Here is a 21,901-nt window from a genome sequence, read left to right as displayed (position 1 = left end):
GCTTTATATTGGAAAATGAAACTCTTTAAGTTCTTTCATAAATAATAAATTTCTTTGATCATTTTTTAAAGATTTTTAAAAATGTTTATCTTTATTCCAATATATTGACTTCTTGCTCCAATTGCTGCTTTAAAATTTACTAAATGTTCATTCCTCGTATGTCCTCTGAAGTCATTATAATACTCACTTTTGTTAACAGCATTCAATATTATTGTATCCTCATATTAGTGGACAAAGTCCATAATACAGAAGGTTCATAAATGTGCAAATTTCACATAAATTTCTTCCTTAATCACTACTGTATGAAGGATGACAGAATAAAATCAATGCAAAATGGTTAATCTATTTGTCTGAAATCTATTTTCAGATTATCTAAGACTTTTATCCATCTAGTCCATAATTTCTATTTCTTAGAGGATTTCTCAAAACTATAATTTTAAAAAATTGAATCTAAATGAATAATAAAAACATCCTCATAACTCTTTGGAAGGATGAAAAACTTATAAGTATCTTCTTTGCTACTTCTAGATTCTAGTCTACTTTCAAAAGACGGTTTAGGATTAAAGAAATACTCATTTCCCCTCTTTACAGACCACAATGGCATGTGCATAACTCTGACGGTGGAATTCTAGGCAGGAATCCAAAGACACTCTCACTCTTGATGGATTAATTTAAGAGCAGTCCTACCTTTTTCACCTTCTTTTTCTTCTTGGTCATCTGTTAGTGGAATCACTTGTGGTTGCTCCACAATCGTGGTGTCTTCTTGGTTTGATGAAAACTCTAAATAGAATGAGACAGAAGGATACTCAGGCATGTTGTAGTGGAATCATTGAGAAAACTCAGTGACTAAAGTATAGACAGTTAAAGGTTTTTTTTTCCCCTCCGAGTTTCAACAGGCACTCAAAGCAGAACATTATTACCACTCACTAGAAATCACTGCCTAAGGCACACACACACACACACACACCACTCACACACACTCACGCACACCACTCATACACATCAGTGTATAGAGAAGTCATGGTTCACAGTTTCACCTCATTCTCGAATAACAAAGTATTTTGATTTTAATACCTTCTGTTTCCATATGTGAGCTCTGGGACTCTGCTTCAATTTTTATTTCATTCTTCGTTGAATCATTCTCTTGTCCTGTTAAGAACAGTGATTGAAAAATAATAGAAATGTGATCTGCATGACCATATCTTTATCCCTGGTTTGAAAAGGCAAGAATTTCAGAAACTATGCTTTGATCATGCCTGGAATTGTAAAGAACAGTTTTGAACCAAAGTGGAAGGTGACAATATCATTTTGCAAATAATCATATTTATATCAATTATTTTATGAGAACTATCCAGACAATGAAGGGTAAAACCCTTTTCTTTGAACTGATTGCTATAATCAGTATTTAGCTTACAATACATTGAACATCAATGGATATAATCTGGAAGTTTTGAAATTGTAAATAATTTCTGGGCTGCACGTGTTAATTACATGAAATTTTCCTTTAATATATAGATATTTCCCATATTGAGGATTCCTGTAAAATTAAAACACTACTTGTATTTTCACTTTTCCATCAACAGAGCTTAAAAAAATAACTTGAGTAATGTGAGCACACCGAGTTTGGCTCACCTGGCAACCGTTCTTGTAAAACACCTACTAAATACAGCAAAGGTCCAGAGAGAATTCAGACAACTCCTGATTACTCTGAGGCTGATTATCTAGCAATGGTTTTCCTTCCACACACACTCTCCCTGTCCCCATCCCTGATCCCTGGCCTCTACCCCTCCCCTCCCCTCCCCTGTGGAGTTTAGAACATTTAAATGCTCACTAAGAGAGGAAATTGAAACCTGCCCATTTTGAATCATTTTAATGAAAGACTTTATGCTAAGGATATTTAACTATTAAATTAAACAAAACAAAACAAAAAGCAAGTCCAGAGCTAGAGCTGGTTATAGGCACAAAGGGAAGGCAGAAGCGCCTGGGTTCTTTGCCTGGGTCCTTCCCTGTAGGAGATACACTATTTTTCCTACTTGTCTCTACTTCTGGCTGTGACCATGTGACATAGTGGCTCCTGGGGGGCAAGTGTATGTTCTGAGCCCACTGACACCAGGCCCATTCATGTCACTTGGTTAGAAAATGGCACAGCAACAGACATGAAGTGTGTTGTGTCTGAGAAGAAGCTTCAGATCCCCTGGGTGTTTCCTCCAGCCTCTTGCTCCTAAAAGAGTGTGTTCCTTCAGCCTAGATCCTAGAAAGAAAACATGTGGAGCAGAGCCAAGCAGAGACATGACAAACCTTTATTACTTTAAGTCAGTGGGACATTTAGAGCTATTTGTTACTGCAGCAAAGCTGACTTATACAATCTCTCATCTCTATAGAGTCCTCTATAATCCAACTATTCTTTTTTGTTTGTTCTCTTTTTTTTCTTTTTTTGGAGGGGGAGGTAATTAGGTTTGTTTGTTTGTTTGTTTGTTTGTTTGTTTATTTATTTATTTATTTATTTATTTATTTATTTATTATTTTTAATGGAGGTACTGGGGATTAAACTCAGGACCTCATGCATGCTAAGCACACACTCTAACACTGAGCTATGCCCTCCTCCCAATTCAACTATTCCTAAGCCACACACTGTACTATTTTCCCTTGGTTCATCCTCTGCTAGAGTGACCAAGCCAAAAAAGAAAGGTATTTTTTCTTATTGACATCTATTCCCCTTGAACTTAATTTTAATCAAAAGGATCTGATAAAATAAATATAATTAAGGCATATTTATATATATGATCTTTGAAGCTAAAAATCTCAAGCTATGTTTAATGCCTTTCTCTCATCACTCCTAAAATTCAGTGAAATGCCAAGATTTGATGATTCTGAGAAAGGCTTCTCTTTTCCCACTGTCCAGTGCCCTTCCCCTTTCCTCATTCAGGGATGTATTCTCTCTCTCTTAGTTTTATCATTTTCTTCTTCTCTAATCTACCTTGTGAGTTACTAATAGTAATATCTTTTAAAATATGTATTTGATCAAGACCTTTTCCCTGCTGATAACCTCACTCATCCCCATTTCTCCTCACTGCTATTCAAAGTATGGACCATGGACAAGTAACATTGGAATGGCCCAAGAGCTTTTCAAAAATACAAGATTTCAGGCCTCATCTAGACCTACAGAATCAGTGTTTACATTCTAACAAAATCTCTAGGTGGTCGCTATGTACATTAAAGCCTGGGAACCACTAGCCCCAGGACAAAGTATATTTGCAAATTATCGATTCCATAGAAATAGCTAGTCTATGCCTAGACACTTCATATACATTTTCTCTAATCATCTTACTATCCTTGCAAAGTCGCTCTTATGATATCCATTTTTATTTTAAAAATCATAACTAGGTTTATCTGACTACAAATACCTTTGTCCTTTTTGTTTTGCCTGGAAATGTCTTTATTTTGCCTTTTAATTTTTTAAATTGAAGTATACCTTGCATATAATAGAACTCTCATGTCGCAAATATACAGCTTGATGACTTTTGAAATATATACACATGTATTTCTTTGCATGATCACCGTCCAGATCAAGAACATTTCTAGCACCAGTGGCTCTCTCTGTTGGTCCTTGTGGATACCCCAACAATAGTTAAAAGGTAAAAGTTTAGTCTGTTTTTGAAATTCATATAAACAGAATATACAGTATATACTTTTTTGTATCTTACTTTTTAATACTTGTTTTCTGTGAGATTAATCCTAGTTGCTGTGTGTATCAATTGTCCATTCTTTTCCTCTGATGCATACTATTCCACTGTATGAATTTGGGGCTATTATGAATAACTCTGCTAAAAACATTCTTGTACACGTCTTGCGGTGAACATATATACTCATATCACTTGGGTGTAAACTCAGGAGTAAAATTAAGTAACAGGCAACACAGACGTTTGGCTTTATTAGATCCCGAAAAACTGTCCTAAAGAGTTTGTTCCCTTTTATAATCTTACCAAAAATGTCTGAGAATTCCATTTGTGCCCTTTATTCTTTATTTTTAAAACTTTTTTGGAAGGGAGGTAATTAGGTTATTTATTTATGTATTTATTTTAATGGAGATTCCAGAGATTAAAGTCAGGACCCTGTGTGTGCTAAGCATATGCTCTACCACTGAGCTATACCCTCCTCCTGCGCCCTTTATTCTTGAGACTGTGTCATGATACTACTGGTCACAAAAGTCTTTAATATGAAGGAGAAAGCCATGCAACATCTTTCCCCCAAAACGCATTTCCACTCTTTTCACCTCCGGGTACCATACAGAGTGAATGCATCTCTGCATATTGAGTCCCTTTGCCCATTTACTTATCTATTATTCTCCTCATCCCACTGTAATAGGGCTATACCTGTGTGTGCTTCCCTTAGGTTATGAGAACTGCGAAGACAGAAACTCTGTTTTGTTCATATTTCCCTTCCTGGAACCTCTTAATAAGGAGTGATCAATAAATGTCTGTTTAATTGGGCCTCTATTCAGTACCATTACAGGACTCATCAGTGTCTGTAAACAGTAGTGAGGCTCTTATCTCTTACTTCCTATTGTACCTCTAGCCACAAAGCGCTAAGGCTACTTAGAGCTTCGTATACTATATTTACTGCAAAGAATCTTGGAAGGAGAACTGAATGTTTTAGACAAATCACAATGTCTTTGAGCTTCAATTTCATTTTCTTTAGGAAAAAAGGCCAAAAAGAAACTAGAAACCACCTCAGGTTCCCTCTGTCCTTGGCGTTCTATGAGGATATGTCTCCCGGTAACACTTCTGATCACTGTTGACATTTGTTTACGGGGAGGATGATGTTGAGGGCACCGTCACTGTTTTTGAGTAAACCTCATTCTCTTTCACTGTTGATACGGGGAACTGACCATCACACCTCCTCCCAGTCATTGCTGGGACCTTAAGTCATTATTTGCGGCCTGGCTTTGTCTGTACAAGGACGGGAAAGAACAGAGCATTGGGAGAGTAAAAGCAGCCACTATTCCAGTGTGTCTCCAGTCCCAGGGCTCCACTGGGTGCATTCTCAGAGAAAGTCCATGAGGAACAGGAAGACCACAATCCCACAGGCACCGCTGAGACGGGACCGTGGAGGTGGCAGCCTAGACTGTGATGAATACTAGGGATTTTCTCTGCTAGTAAAGTCTGGCACCTCACTTGGAGGATAAGAGGCCACTGCAAAGCTTTTTGGGAATATTTCTCCCCGCGGCCTTTTTCACTTGCCTCACTCCTGATCTCTCTTCACCTGTGTGTTTTACATATACTGGCAATCTTTTCTTGAAACAAAAATATATACGTTTTCTTCTTTCTAATGTTTCTGAAATTAAGTTAGTGAAAAATGGGGAAATATATGAGGTGCTTAGCCTTGAAATCCATGAACAATCATACTTAACCGTGCCTGAGCCAAGCCAGGATTCTGGCAGGTTATACAGAGGGGGTATATGTGAGCTCCCTGCCTGGCACCCAGGCCTGCTGTGCATTAACAATGACTCAGGGGCTCCAGCCACTCAGACATTCCACATTCCATCTTGCTTTCTTGACCCCATGGGGACAAGCTTTATGTTTGCTTCTCCTGATACAGCCGGGTGAATTCCACCCACTGTCCTTTGCTCTAATCCCTCCTGGCAGAGGAAACAAAAGAACATAAAGGGCCCCACTATTTATATATATATATTTTATACAGTGAACTCAATCACCCATACTAATGGGAGGGGACTATTAGAACTGATAATCCCAAAACCCATTCACTTTTCTTTAGAAATAGGTCACGTGATTGTTTCCTGGCGCCCTGGTAATTAAGTTTGGCTCAAGCTAATGCCTTAATTAATTTGCATAAAAATTGGTCTGGGGACATCAGTCTGGAATTCAACATTTCTCGAGGAGGATAAACCTAAACTCACTTTGTAAATGGACTGTTTTTGAATAATCACAACAACAATACAGTTTTATTGTTTGTAGAGTGTTCGGTGGTCAGATCTTCCTAAGAGTAGACATTTTTCCTTTGATGCTTCTCTTAAAGATGATGGAAACTATGTCCTTTTGTTAAACTTGAAACTTGATTGCTGCTGTTTTTCAAAATTTTGCTTCTACTATGGCTAAAATACCCCAGATTAAGAGTAAATTTAAATTTAGATTAGTGTGAATTTGATTGTCTTCTAAATTATCCTTAATTTTCTCCTAGGGCCAATAAAATTTACTTTCCTAACGTAAATTATTTCTAAAATTATAACTTTGTTACAAAAAAAGGCAGTTTTCATGTAGAAACACAAATATATTCAAGTTTTGAGAATTATGAATAATTTTACAACTAAGGGATTGCCACCATTAATACTGTAAGCCGCTGTCATTCTCTTATGCATGTGTATACACATATGTGTGTACAGATATGTATACAAATATATGTGTGTCTGTGTCTTAACATAAAATATATACACATATACATATATGTACATTGACATTAGAAATATGTCAATGTGTCCTGTTATTGAAATGAATTTACCCTTTGATTTTTGTTTCTTTAGTTTACATTTTCATAAGCATCTCACACTGTCATTAGAGTTTCTTCAGAACTTTTATTTTTAAGATACATTATATTCCATGTTATGGACAAATTTTTGGATATTTTCTTTTTGCTTTTTTGTCTTTGCCATCAAACACAGTCTTGTAATGAATGCTTTTGTGAATACAAATCTCTATGCTTTTGGCAGATGTTACTTTAAGATAAATTCTTAAAGCGTAATTTTTGAATCAAAGTGTAAACATTTTGCCTTTTATTACATTTTGTCAAATAGCTGATGAGGAGGTTATGCCCTTTAATTTCTCACCAGTGGGCGGTGAGCGTGTTTGGTTGCCCTGTCCATACCGGCTCTGTGTATTTTCAGTCCCAGTTAAACATCTGACATTCAAAAGGAGAAGACACTGAACTCATGCTTTATTTGCATTTCTTTAAGTAATGAAGAAATAGGTCATCTGTTCATATTTATAATGACTGTGTTTCCTCTTTTGTGAATTATAATTGTGTCCTTTGCCCATTTTCCTCTTGGGTTATTTTTTTAATATTAAATTATGAGGTATTTATTTTTGTAATGAAAAATTAATTCTCAGTCATTTAGGTGGAGAATACTTTTCTTAGTGGTTTTTCTTTAGAATTTGATTATATGCTTTATTGATCAGGTCAAAATTTATCTACTCAGATTGAGCCACTTTTCTGTTTTGTGACATATATGGACAAACGCACACCATGGTGCAGATGTGTATGTGTGTGCATTTTATCACATACATGCACACAGTCAGATGTCTGTATATACAGTCACAGTTCAAAAAGCAATACTCATTTCAAAATTATACACACACACACACACACACACACCAATTTGTCCTAGTATTTTTATAGTTTCATTTTGCTCCTTTTGGAATTTAAGTTGGTATGAAGAATGAGATTGGGATTCAGCTTATTTTTCCAAATGACCAACTAGTTGTCTTAATGCCATTTATTGAGTCATCTGTCTTTGATATGTCACCCTGAATATGTACTGAGATCCCAGATCGCCTCGGGTCTATTTCCAGACACTTTATGCTGTTTTATTGATCAGCCGGTCCATTCCTCCAGTAGGACTACACTGTTAATCTCATGTTTCAAAGAGTCCATGTCATTTTCAGTCTGTTTGTTCTGTAACTGACTGATATTATTGTATCTATGAATTCCCCATTGCATTTCCAATTGGATTTTCTTCGTATTGCATATTTCCACATCATCTGGCACTTCATGGGTTTTTATAACCCATCATTGTTATATTTAATCAGGGATTTAGATTTTTATTGATATAAAATGATCAACTCTTTCTCACTGGAGACTTTTTGCTAGAATTCTAACTGGATAGATTCTAAAGTAGTTTTTCCATGTTTTCTTTTGATCCTCACTTCCCTAATATACTTTTCTTTTCTAACTCTGTGTTTTTAAAGCTTTATTTTATTGAAATTAATTCAATGATTGGTTTTTACACTTAGTAAAGTAACCTAATTACATTTATTGCCCTAATTATTTGCCTGTGTTTCTGTCATCTTATCTGATATATTGTGTTTCTGTTATATTGCTACTTGTTTATTATTTTTATTTGCATTACTGAATTTTTCTCATGTTTGGTATGTTCTTCAGAGGAAATTTAGAAAGTAAAATGTCTTCCTTTAATTCTATTTGTAATTATCATAAAATTTTTCAAAGTTATTCTCAAAACAAACATAACTATTGGAACCCATAGCCCAGTAGGATTTTTAGTTTTTGGTTACCTTTATTGAAGCCAGCATTGTATGCAACCCTCCTATCTTTGTTTTATAAACTCTACCATTGATACTATTTCTTTACTCTCTGCCTCATTTCCTTCCTTATTTCCTCCCTTTCCTTCTTCCTCTTTGAACTATCCTATCAAAATGCAACATACGCACAGCAAAGTGCATGAACAATATGCAGAGCTCTAAAAGCAAACAACCAAAAGCAGGTAGAGAAACTGTATTCTTATTAGAACCAACTAGCCCAGAAGCCTGGCTCACAGCCTGATCAGTATCTCTTCTCCAGCCACCAAAGTTTAATCAACAACCTGACTTTCAGAGCAATCACTACCTACAGTCTCTTTATCATTTTACCACTTAAGCACATCTTTCGTTGTTCTTCCTGCTTTTTGAAGTTGATGCAATTGAAATTGTACACTATATTCTTTTGAACCTTCTTTGAAAGTTTAACATAATATTTGTGAGGTTCATCCATGTTTTTGTCTGTAATTGCAGTTGGTAATTCTGGATGGGACTTCTGCTTCATCCTTCTATTTTTCTCTGTATATACCTTGTCTTTTTCATATGATTGCTTTTAAGATTTTTCTCTTTATCACTGGTGTTGAGCAAGTTGATGATGGTTTTTGCTTAAGTATAATTTTCTTTGTTCCTTGTGCTTTGGGGTCACAGAACTGGTACATGTGAGTTCACAGTTTTCATCAGATTTCTGAAAGGTTTCAGCCATTATTACTTCCAATATTTTTTCTGTCTCCCCCTCCCATGCCTGTATTCAGAGGTTCCAGTTCATGTACATTATACTTGGAATTACTCTTGAGGTTGTTCCATAGCTCACTGATGCTCTTTTCATTTTCTTCAGGCATTTATTCTGTGTTTGAGTTTGGATAGTTTCTATAGCTACATCTTCAGCTTCACTAATCTTTTCTTCTGCACTGTCTAATCTGCCACTGTTCCCAACGAGCATAACTTTCATTTAAGACATTCTTGATTTTCATCTCTCAGAATTCAACTTGAGTCTTTTTATATCTTCCATATCTCTAATGAACACAGGCAATCCTTTTGGCTTCTGCAAGATGTGCAATGCAATGACGATAATTTTTAACATGGCCTGATGTAGTGAAGTATCCAATAAAATTCTTGAAGAAGGGTGTTCAAAGAGCTTCTGGGTTGGAGGACTTATGAAGGTGCGGGGACGGGGGCCCAGGGAGGGCATGGAAGCTCTGAGACCCTTTCCCCACACGTTGCCCTGTGCATTCTCTTCCATCTGGCTTCTCCTGAGTTATATGCATAGATTTTTAATCGAAGGATAGTCAGTTGCCATGTGTCAGTTACCATGTCTTAATTTCTGGTGTGCAGTGTAATATTTCAGTCATATATCCCATATTATATTATACTCCCATCTGTGCCATTTCTGGATGAATTTCTATTAATTGATTTCTCTTTTCCTATAGGTCATACCTTTTAAAAAAAATCTTGTCAAGAATTGGGAAGGGCATGAGATTTTACCTTACTTGCAAATTAACATGTTAGCTAGCCACAATTCCATGAATACTTACTGGAGACTTTCCTGGGTCAGAGATGAGGAACAATTCACTACCCAGAGCAATAGCAGAAGCCAGAGTACTTGTGCCTGACCCTTGAGCCCCAGTTCCAGGGTAACCAGGTGGTTCCTGCACACTCAGTGGGTTGTACTACAGGGGAGGGATTTTGAGCTTAAGAGAATTTGAATCATTTATAGTGGACAGTGAGCATATGTTTGATCTGGAGGGGGTACTATTCCTATCTTCCAAGGATATATGCAAGCCTGCTCTTTGCTCCAGAAGGAGACAGTTTCTCTGTCTTCTGAGAATGTGCACAATACAGACATACCCCATTTAACAGCACTTTGTTTTATTGTGCTTCACAGATACTACGTTTAAAAATTGGGGATTTGCGACAACCTTGCGTTGAACAAGTCTATTGGCACTGCTTTTCAAATAGCATTTGCTCACTTCACGCCTCTGTGTCACATTTTGGTAATTCTCACAGTATTTCAAAACTTTTATTTATTGCTAAATTTGTTATGGTGACTGTGATTAGTGACCTTTGATGTTACTACTGAAATTGTTTAGGGGCACCATGAACCATGCTTATTTAAGACAGCAAAATTAGTTGATAAATTCTGCAGGTGTTTCAACTGCTCCATAGACCACTGTTCCCCATCTCTCTCTCCCTCCTCTTGGGCCTCCCTGTTCCCTGAGACACAGCTATATTGAAAGTAGGCCAATTAATAACCCTACAATGGCCTCTGAATGTTCAAGTAAAAGGAAGAGTCACACATCTCTCACTTTAAATCAAAAGCTAAAAATGATCAAGCTGAGTGAGGAAGGCATGCCCAAAGCCAAGCCAGGCTGAGAGGTAGGCCCCTCACACCAAGCAGTTCGCCAAGTAGTGAAGGCAAAGGGAAACTTCTTGAAGGAAATTAAATACGCTTCTTCAGTAAACACATGAATGACAAGTAAATGAAACGGCATTCTTGCTGATATGGAGAAAGTTTGAGTGGTCTGGAGAGAAGGTCAGACCAGCCACCACATTCCCTTAAGCCAAAGCCTCATCCAGAGCCAGGCCCTAACTCTTCAATTCCATGAAGGTCGAGAGAGGTGAGGAAGTTCATGAGGTTTAAGGAAAGAATCCATCTCCAAAACATAGAAGTGCAGGTGGGACAGCAGGTGCTCCAGAAGACGGAGCTGAGATGGTTGATGAAGGGGCTACGCAAACTGGATTTTGAATGTAGATGAGACAGCCTTCTGTTGGAAGAAGATGCCATCTAGGACCGTCACAGCTAGACAGGGTAAGTCAATGCCTGACTCCAGAGAGAGCAGCTTCAATGCTGACTCTCTTGTTGGGGACTAATGCAGATGGCGACTTCAGGTTGAAGCCAGTGCTCATTCACCACTCTACAAATCTAGAGCCCTTAAGAATTATGCTCCATCTACTCTGCTGTTCTCTGTAAATGGAAAAACAAAGCCTGGGTGACAGCCCATCTGTTTACAACATGCTTTACTGAATATTTTAAACCCCCTTTTGAGACTTACTGCCCAGAAAAAGAGATTCCATTCAAAGTATTACTGCTCACTGACAGTGCACCTGGTCACCCAGGAGCTCTGATGGAGATGGACAAGGAGGTGTGTGCTGTTTCCATGCTGCTAGCACAGCATCCAATCTGCAGCCCCTGGGCCATGAAGTCATTTCAACTTTCAAGTATTATTATTCAAGAAATACATTTCATAAGGCTATAGCTGCTGTACATAGTGATTCCACTGATGGACCTGCACAAAACAAATTGAAAACCTCTGGAAAGGATTAAACGTTCTAGATGCCATTAAGAACATTAGTGATTTGGGGGTGGGAAAGGATAAATTGGGAGTTTGAGATTTGCAGATACTCACTACTATATATAAAATAGATAAAAAAAAAACCAAGTTCATGCCATATAGCACAGGGATCTATATTCAATATCTTGTAGTAACTTATGGTGAAAAAGAATATGAAAAATGAATATATGTATATTCATGTATGACTGAAGCATTGTGCTGTACACCAGAAATTGACACAACATTTTAAACTGACTATACTTCAATAAAAATATATATACACACAAAAAAAAAGAACATTAGTGATTCATGGAAAGAGGTCAAAATATCAACACTAACAGGAGTCTGGAAGAAGTTGATTCACGGATGACTCTGAGGAGTTGAAGATCTCAGTGGAGGAAGTCACTGCAGATGTGGTAGAAACAGCAAGGGAACTCGAATCAGACGTGGATGGAGCCTGAAGATGGGGCTGGATTTCTGCAGCCTCAGGATGAAGCCTTCACAGATGAGGAGAGCAAAGAAAGTGGTTCCTTGAGATGGAATCTAATTCCAGTGAAGATGCTGCGAAGATTGTTGAAATGACCACAAAGGGTTTAGGATACTGTATGAACTTGGTTGATACAGCAGCAGCAAGCTTTGAAAGGACTGACTCCAATTTTAAAAGATGTTCTATGGGTAAAATGCTGTCAAACAGCACTGCCTGCTACAGAGAAATCATTCGTGAAAGGAAGAGTCAGTTGATGCAGCAGACTTCACTGCTGTCTTATTTTAAGAAGTAAGCCACCCCAGCCTTCAGCAACCACCACCTTGATCGGTCAGCAGCCATCAACGTTGAGCAAGACCCTTCACCAGCAAAAAGATTACAACTCGATAAAGGCTCAGATGATGGCATTTTTTAGCACTAAGATATTTTTAAAATTACGGTATGTGCATTTTTTTAGACATAATGCTATTCCACACTTAATAGACTACAGTATAGTGTAAACGTAACTTTTATATGCATTGGGAAACCAAAAAGTTCATGTGACTTGCTTTATTGCGATATTTGCTTTATTGCAGTGGTCTGGAGCAGAACCCACAGTATCTCCAAGGTGTGGCTGTACAAACATCCTTGAAAAGATGGGCCAGCACAAAGGCAGTTGGGGCCTCTGCTCATAAAACACGCAGAAACACGAGAGCTGCATAGAGATTTGTCTTCCAGTGCTTCCTTTGATGCCTGGTAATTTTGTCGATTACTCTGTTGGATGTGAGGTATATTTATATTTCTGTGAATATTCTTGAGTTTCATTCTAGGATCAGCCAAGTTATTCAGAAACAGTTTGATCTTTTCAAGTCTTGTTTTTAAGCTGGCTTGGGAGGACAAGGGCAGCATTCAGTCTATTGGCTAGTTTTGCTCCACTACTGAGGCAAAACCCTTCAAAGCTCTCTATGAAATTTTAGGTTTCCCAGTGGGGCTGGTGGGAACAGGCACTCTTCTTAGCCCTGTGGAAGCTCCAGGTATCATTCTCTCAAGTCCTTTAGTGTTCTTTACCCAGCTTCTTATCCATGCACAGATCAGTACTCCGCTGAAGACTGAGGGATTCCCTCCTTGATCTCGAGTGCTCCCAGTGTGGAGCTCTTTCCTCTCCAGTTCTCAGCCTGTGAACACGAGATGCTGTGGCCTTCCAGAATGCTCAGTTCTGACTCCTCAACGCAGGGAGTCTGCTGGGCTGTGCCTAGGTTCCTCCTCTCTGCACTGTGGTCAGGAAAGTCTCTCCAGACAGTCAGCAGGGACCACTGCAGGGCTCACCTCATTTTCTGACTCTCAGGCATCCCTGAGACTTACCAAGTCTTAATATTAATTAGTGCTTTTATTCTCCATGACAATAGAAAAACATTAGCATGCTTAAATTTAATTTACCTCATCCCAATAAATGCCATTATTGTGGTATATTTTAATTCTAAGTGTATCTTAACTCCCACAGTACATTATTATTATTACAGTCATTAATTGATTTGCACCATCAATACTCATTTACATTTATCCAATAGTGACCATCTACCTTCTTTTAATTCCTTCCTTCATCTTTGGTCATCTATCTGGGATCAGCATCCTCTGGCCTGAAGAGCACCAGAATTTTCCAGTGACGACCTTTTCTATTTTTGGTCCAAAATGTTCTTAATTAACCTTTATTCTTGAAACATGCATTTTCCCTGGGTTTAGAATTCTTGGTTGGCAGCTATTCTGTTGTATTGTCTTTTTATTTCCATCTTATATTTTGAAAAGTCAGCCGTCAGTCCAATGGCTTTTGGATGTTCTGTTTATCTATTGATGGGCCTGGCTGTGGACTTAACTTTGCTTGGAATTCAGAGGACCTTTGGAACATGTGGCCTGTTATCCTTCTTTATTATAGGAAACTTCTCTCCACAATTTCTTCAAATATTACTTCTCCCCATCTCCCTCTCTCCTTTCTGTCTGGGATTCCTATTACATGCATGATTGACTTTGTCATTTCTCCTCCAAACTTTTCCCTTTCTTTAGTTTGCCATTCTTTGTTTCTTTTCTGTTTTTATTTTGGATATATTCTTCTGACCTAACTTCTAGTTTACAAATTTCTCTTTTATCTGTTTAATAAACCACAAACCTGTTCACTGAATTCTTCATTTCAGTGTGGCATCTTTTATTTCTAGACTTTCTTTTCTTTTCTTCTTTTTTTTTCTGTGTTGAATTCCTACTTCTCAGCTAAAATTTTCAATCCTGTCTTTATCCCCTTCTAGACTTTGTATTTTATGCTTTGCATTCATAACACTAATATTTTCAGCCCAAACCAGCTTGCCACTAGTAACTGTTTTTCATGTTACCTTGTTTCTTTATTTCTTTTAGCTATTTTTTTTGTGTGTGTGTGTGAACTGGACATTATATTTAACAAATTGTTTATATAAATGGTTTGAAACCTACAGTACTCTTTTTTTTTTTGTCTAGTAAATACGTTACATTTGTTTTTCTCAGGTACCTGGATGGACTAGCAATCTGGGTTGATCTTAATTTAATTTGGGGATTGAGATTATTTGAAGCTGAGCAGCAGTCTCTCAGGAGGCTGATCTACTGCTGGTTCATTCTTCCTGCTAGGGCACGTATCTCTGGGGTTTCAACCAAAACACATGGGTTTACCAGGACCTTTTGCCCTTTTGAACAATGGGACTTAAGATACCTTTTGCAGAATCAGCAAATGCTCTAGGTAAAGACAGTTTCACATTCTCTCTCTGTATATCCATTTTCTCCCTTAATCTAGCCTGACAATTCTTCTGTATCCTGTTAGCTCTCTGAAATGTTTAAACAGTACCGGCCCCCTGCCTCACTCTCTCTCTTATGTATATGTGTGTATGTACACACACATATACATAGATTTTCATTGCTGAAGGCAAAAGCATCTCCTTCATTTCTTCTCATTTAAAAAATATACTTTAATTTTCAAAGTTGAAAGCAAGCATTTAAGTAAGATATTTTGATACTGATTTTGAAACAATTATTTCAACATTTTCATACATTTAAATGAGTCTCTTATCAAGTGGTCCTTTCCAACTGTGCCTTTCTCAGTCTTGAATTTTTTTTTTCCTTTCCGCATTTGTTGTTTTTGCACAAGCCTTTTGTTACTTTGTTCAGGAAGGATACTTGGGTGGCTTATTTTCTTAATCTTTGTATTCCTGAGAAAATACCACTCTTGACTTCATGCATGAATAGTAAGTTCACTAAATATAGACACTGTGTCCTTTAGAGCTCTGGAAATGTTACTCCATTTTTTCCCCCTAGTATTTAGAGAAGAAGGCTAAGGCTGATCTGATTTTGGTGATTTTGTTGATTTTGCTTGTAACCTGAGTTTGAATATCCTAGATGCTTTAAAAGCCTTTTTTTTTTTTATTATTGATCTTCAAAAATTCCATGAGGCTTTGTAGGTTTCTGTTCTCATTTGAGTTTTCATCATCTTTGCCTATAACATCTTCTCTCGTGTTTGGGGTAGAGGAACTGGTTTGCATTAGGAAAACTTTTTTTTCTGTTGTTTTTCTAAAGATTGCCTAATTTCTGTTCTACTCTCTCTTCTCAGCATTCCAAGGATATGTAGATTTAATCTCCTGGATCTGTTCCCTATATGTCTCTCACTTATTCTCATTGCTACCATGTCTTCATTTCAATAGTTGCAAATCCAATGCCTATAGAGCTTAATCAGGCAACAAAAATAAATGAAGCTAACCTGGTACAAAAATGATGCATAATGAGGACTACAGAGAGCAAACGCTCCTAAATGTGGCAGCCACTAGTCAGCTGGTATTTAGCTCTAATAAAACACAGTTGACCCTTGAACAACACGGGTTTGAACTGTGCAATCCACTTATAGGTGGATTTTTTTCCACAAATATGTACTTCAGTACTGCTTGATTGGGTTGGTTGAATTCATGGATGTGGAATCCCAGATATGGAGGTCCAACTAGAAGGTTAGTCACAGATTTTTGATGGTGCAGAGGGTGGGCACCCCTAACCCCTGAGCTGTTCATGATTCCAGATTCCATTTTTTTCCAGAAAAACTAAAATCTGGGTTTTAAAAAATGCGCTATTCCTCAATAGAAAAACAAACAAACTGAAAAAAGCTCTCGCACTTACCATCAGGATGATCTTGGTTACACACAGAATGATCCATTACTTCAGTGTCTTTTGTAGTATTGTCATCCTTTGCAGAATCTGACACAAGAAACAGGCAAGACCTCCAGTCAGCATTCTTATGTAGGAAATATATAGAACACACTAACACAACAGGTCTATGTTTGAGGGGAAATTACTATTCTTAACAAACCATTAAAATACTTAAATATCTTTATTAATAAATAAGCTTTTCTTAAAGTGCTGCATAAGATGTCTGCACAATGTACACGAGGTAAAAATGCTAAAGATTTGGCTGGAATATCTTTTTACAACAAATAAGAAAATATAAGCAGGCTTTCTGCATCAGTGAAAGTCTTAGGAGAATTTTGCAAAAGGATGTGAAACAAAGGCAAAATAGAGAAGATTAAAGGAATATAATTTTAATGTTCTTAATGCTTCCATTACTGTAGTTGCTCATACATGGGAGCCTTGATTCCTTGAAAAAGCCAGCTGTAGAGCTTTGAAACCCAGTGGTAATTAAGTTCATCTTCCTCAGGAGCTGTATCAGTGGAGCAGTAGCAAAGGGGGAATACCAGCTTTCTGTTCTGTGTAAGTTCACTTTCTCCCTTGTGTGGTGCATTTAAACATGGGATCAGCATAAGTTCATCTTGTCTTGTCATAGGATGTATTGTATGGGAAATAACATGGCTAAAAGGATTCCAGTGACTATGGATGCCTGCAATTCTAGAAAGAGTCCCTTGTTGGAGTCTGAGGACTCTCTGGAGGTGCTTCAAAAACCACTGGAAAGAGTATGTGAGGAGGTTCAGCAAGAAGACAGAAAATAGATCATTCATTCATTCTGCAAATATTTATTAAGGGCCAGCTCCATGCCAGACACTGGTCTTGATGCTGGAGAGTCGGTGGTAAAGGAAACAAATCTCTGCCCTCATAGAGGTTACAGTCTAGTGGGTATTTTTCACACAGTTGCAAGGGCGGTGATCCAAAGACGTCCAAAAGCCATGAACTAGTCTTGTATGCCTGTGGCCATGGAGAGATCTGGGTGGCAGGCCAACACCTCTGTTGCCTACAAACGGGTTCTCTACTGAGTTCATGTTGCTCAGCTGTGTTTTAACTCCCCAACAGAGCAGAATCAGACAGAATCTAAAACAAATCATTCCTTCTTTGTTTCTCTTACCCACCTTTCTCTCTCCCTTCACAAACTAGGTGATAAGCTATCGACAATATGGTGTGGAATATTATGAGAAAGTTTGTTTCTTAAACTTGCCACAAGCAACATTTGATGGACAAGTGAGAAACCTGGGTGGTTAACATATGATTCAAATTTAATAACCAGTGAAGCAAGTATACACCCAAGGTGTGTGATTTTAATTAACTGCAAATAATTCCCCCAAGGCAAATGTTTAATTATCTGCACAGCTTCTTATTTCTTTATGAGGTTGACAGTAAGTTTCAAAGTCCAAATCTGGAAGCAAAAGTGAGCATAGTCACATTTTCCAAACTGTTATCTCACTCAAGTCTGATTGTTTTAAACCAGCTCCCATTAAAGCATGGCTTTTTAGTTTTGAGTCTAACATGTAGATTAAAAAAATATCATTTGAATTATTTTTTCACATTAACACTGAAAATAAACTGATTTAAAAAGATAGTATATGGATCAGGCTAAATTTTACTTTTGGAAGTGTTTTGGTTTTACCCGTTTATAGAAAATGGCACCATTTGATATGTACTCCTGTACAACAGTAACTTCATTCAACATTAGCATTTTAAGATTATCTAAGAATTTGTACGTAGTTAAAATGTATTCATCTCTGCTTAACAATAGTTCATTATGTTTTCTAACTTACATAAATACTATGTTTCAGGCACCAAGTATTACATCTGAAATGTCTTCTGAAAAGTGATTTACACTGAGTTCACAAAGTTTATGGTCCATTGGGTCACATAAGATGGGTGAAAGTATTGAAAAAATTAATCACTGGTCCATACCTGTTTTGTCACCAAAATCTGTGTCTTTGGCAAGTTAAATGACCCTTCAATTTCAATTTCCTTGAGGAGTTGCTGTAACATTGCTAAGGCACCTTCTGATTTTATGTGCTCTAATATGTACAGTGTTCTTCACTGAATCCAAGATACCATCATTTGCTATTTGCACTATTATGTTGTGTAGTGTTAGGAAAAAAGTGAGACCAGATGAACTATAACACACTATAAATTTTAAGATTGTGTCTTAATTTTGGAAATAAAATATATGAAAGACTATGCACTCTAGAAATGTGATGTCTGACTATATTCTGTGTGTACAGAAATACATGTCTTTATGTGATGACAAGGATTTCATATCAACATGACCCATCGCCAAAGCCAGAAATTCAGTTTGTTTTGTATGTGTGCCTCTTCTTCAGAAATGGTTCCACATATATACACTTATTGGATGTGTACCAATGAAGCAAGATAAAAAGTGTACGCTCTTGACAGCATGCACAAGTCACTGGTGGGTATGGAAGATTGTTTCCACTATAGGTTTCCATCAAAAGAGCTATTGGAATTTCTAGTCTCTATAACCACCATGAAAAATGTAGTGGTATGTAGAAAATTCTTGAATCACCTTAGGTTCACATTTTATTTAATTCTAAAAATTATCATTTGGTAATGCTCAAAAAATATAAAAATGATCACCCTAACTCTGAGATTCAGTCAATATTATTTTACTAGCAGAGAATTTGAATTAAATTTATATGTAGATCCTGACTTTCAAAATCTTTAAGGTCAATGTCCTATTAGAGATTTTTTTTCAAATGCAAGTATTAAATCAAATATTCAAGCCAAAATTCTAAAGACAGATTATCTTTAAGATTAACAAGAATAAAAAGAAATACTTTCATGCATTAAAAAGAAACTCCTTATTTAGAAAGTTGAAAAGGATTTAAAAGGATATTTAAGATAGATTAAAATTAAAAACCCCACAAAACAGGAATTCTAAAAAGGAGGTCATGTTTAATGCAGTCAATTAAACATGTCTACACGGGACAGTACATGTATAGATTTAAGCTGTGGTGATACATGATGATACTGCTGAATTTTTAATAAACATATCTAGACTATAAATCAAAATAAATGCCATCTCTTTTGAAAATAACCCCTTAGAACAAACATTCTTAACTCTAGAGTATCATTAAATACACTGCAGGGGTCCACAAACGTTTTTTAAATGATGTGCAAGTGTGTGCATATACTCCTATGTTCATCCTTCTGGGAGGAGCTGGTTTCCATCTCATTCTTTTGGGGATCTGATCCGTGACCCCAGCAGGGCTTAAAGTAACTACAAAAATGTATCCTCTAACGCCAGTGACACTGCCATCTTACAAAAGACTTTAGTACTATTACTGAGGGGCCGGCTACAGAACGAGTCGTCCACCGATGAGCGCCTCAGTGGTGGCAATTCCTGAATCCCTCAGGCGGATGTGACTTGAGGAAACAGCTCAAAACAATACAGAGATGTTTAACAAATGAGGAGGATGGTCCAGTTGTCAAAAACCACTTTGTGCCCAAGTCAGGGGTGACTATAAATAACTGAATGAATGATTAACTATCTTTGAAGGCATTTTCAAGCCAAGAGGTAAACAAAATCCATCTAGTTAGAGAGGTAACCCCTGACTACTATTCAGAGTCTGGGCAAGAGGTCATTTTGGTGTAAAAGTTCTACTGGTTCTGAACAACATAAATGCTATGCGCAAACGCCTACACATGACATACTCTTGCTCTGTAACGTGTAAACATCCACACATGTGCACCTTAGCTTGCTGCAAAAGTTGCCCAGAAACACAGGCACCTGGATTTCCTGTGATTCTTGTGAACTGACTTGATTAAACCAAGCAAAACATTGATCCTGGTCTGTCCATTTGAATAGCTGGCTTAGCGTGTGAAGCCACTTGAATAAAGTAGCTTTTCTTTCCTCTGAATGGTGTGATCATTCACAGTGAACCAGTCTCTGCGGCTCGTCAGGGTACCCTTGAAGCTTTACAGTGATGACACCTTCATATGTTAAGGAAAAATACATCCTGCAGTTCATTCCCAGTGTATTCTGAGGGCAGCGCTCTGAACTTTGCTTGGTCCCAGCGAAAGTGGATACACAGGCTGAACGAAATTTACCTGAAAAGGAACTGGGTCCATAGGACAGGACATTGCCCTGAGCAGCAGGAGGCCCCACTGAGCCATGGTCAGTCATTTGTCTTCATTATGTTCTCATTAACCCCCATTAAAATGCGGAGAATCAGTCCCAGAGCTGTGGAATCTCGGTACAAAGAATCTTTGGGACAGGGCTGAGAGAACGACCATCAGGTACTACTAACTTTGTTTCTATTGGAAAACATATTCCAAATTCCAAACAGCACACCTGTGTAAACCAGCTTCCAACACTGGAGGGGATAGTCTTCTGCAGGTTGTTATTGAAAATATAAGCAAATGAGAGAATCAGTCATGACGCGAAGGGCACTAGCTTGGGGGTGTGAGTCTAGATTTACCACTACGAGCATCAAACGCTGGGAAAATCCATCCACTTAATCAGTTTTGGCATCTAGAAACTGAGGGTGCTGCGGCAGGTGGCCCCTGTAAAACACCTGAGCACGCTCAGCTGCCGACTTGTTCACCTTGTCTGCTGCGTCCCGGACAGCACTTCCCTGTAACCTTCCCGCCCCTCCCTCAGTATCTGCCTACTTGAGTTGGGCGGTCCTCGCTCTGAGATCTTTGCTATTTATAAAATAAAGGTTAATAGTAGGGGAAGCAGTGCTGTGTGACATCAGTGACACACTGGCCGTCTTTAATCCTGCGACTCGATGAGGAGTCATCACAACGTAAACAGAACAGCTGGATATGAAGTCAGGCAGGACCGTGATGGAAAAAGAAATGCTTAATTACCCTTTCCATCAAGTTAATGTTTCCCCTTTGGCAATGTAAACAAAGGCAAATCTGCTCCTGTTTGGTTGTCTGTGACCTGCTATCCTTGACCTGCATCCTCAGATTCCTTTCTACTTGCCTTCCTCTCCTTTGCTAAGCCTTGCACTGCAGGCTTGCTTGAAATCATCACAAAAAAAACAAAAAACAAAAACAAACAAACAAACAAAATCTGAGCAGGCTACTGGCATGAAAAGTAACGACAGTTCTAAATATAAAACTGACTTGAAATTCCATTAAGATGTTCATCCATAAATCAGGGGGAATCCAAGTACTTTATTTACACTTTGGTTTAATTTGATCTGATAATGAAAAGTCTCTGTGACACAAATACTGACAAGGAGAAATGCGAAGGGACCTTTCGGACCCTAACTCCGAGTAGGGACACAGCCTAGGAGTTGGCTGCTACTTCTCAGTTACTTTATTTCATGGAGAAGTTAAGGCAATAGATAGCCTGTCTCCAGACATAGATGCTTCAACTTCTGGGTGTGGGCTGTTTTCAGCCAGCCACTCCGAGAGAGTGGCTAAAATGCGAAGACTTCACCAGCTGAGATGCAGGGATTTCCTACAGTCCTCAAGGATCTAGTCATAACCCGCCCTGTCAGAGCACAATTGAGTCTTTTTTTCTCTTGATGGGAAGGGACAGGTTTGGAGACTAATAT

General features: G+C 37.8%; 1 protein-coding gene across 2 annotated transcripts in view; it reads right to left on the bottom strand.

Annotated features, from left to right (window-relative positions):
* Positions 1 to 21,901, bottom strand: part of MACROD2 (mono-ADP ribosylhydrolase 2) — a 1,873,695-nt gene that overhangs the window by 49,222 nt on the left and 1,802,572 nt on the right. For both annotated transcript variants that reach the window (XM_064475896.1, XM_064475895.1), the window contains exons 14-16: positions 16,290 to 16,367; positions 1,075 to 1,149; positions 688 to 780 (exon numbers count right to left, since the gene is read on the bottom strand). In XM_064475896.1, the coding sequence (XP_064331966.1) occupies positions 688 to 780; positions 1,075 to 1,149; positions 16,290 to 16,367 (246 nt within the window). The remainder of the gene's footprint in view (positions 1 to 687; positions 781 to 1,074; positions 1,150 to 16,289; positions 16,368 to 21,901) is intronic.

Source organism: Camelus dromedarius, chromosome 18, assembly GCF_036321535.1.
Source record: "Camelus dromedarius isolate mCamDro1 chromosome 18, mCamDro1.pat, whole genome shotgun sequence".
In the NCBI taxonomy this organism is placed as follows: domain Eukaryota; kingdom Metazoa; phylum Chordata; class Mammalia; order Artiodactyla; family Camelidae; genus Camelus; species Camelus dromedarius.
The sequence above is the reverse complement of the archived record's forward strand: the minus strand, read 5'-3'. Positions and strand labels throughout refer to the sequence as shown.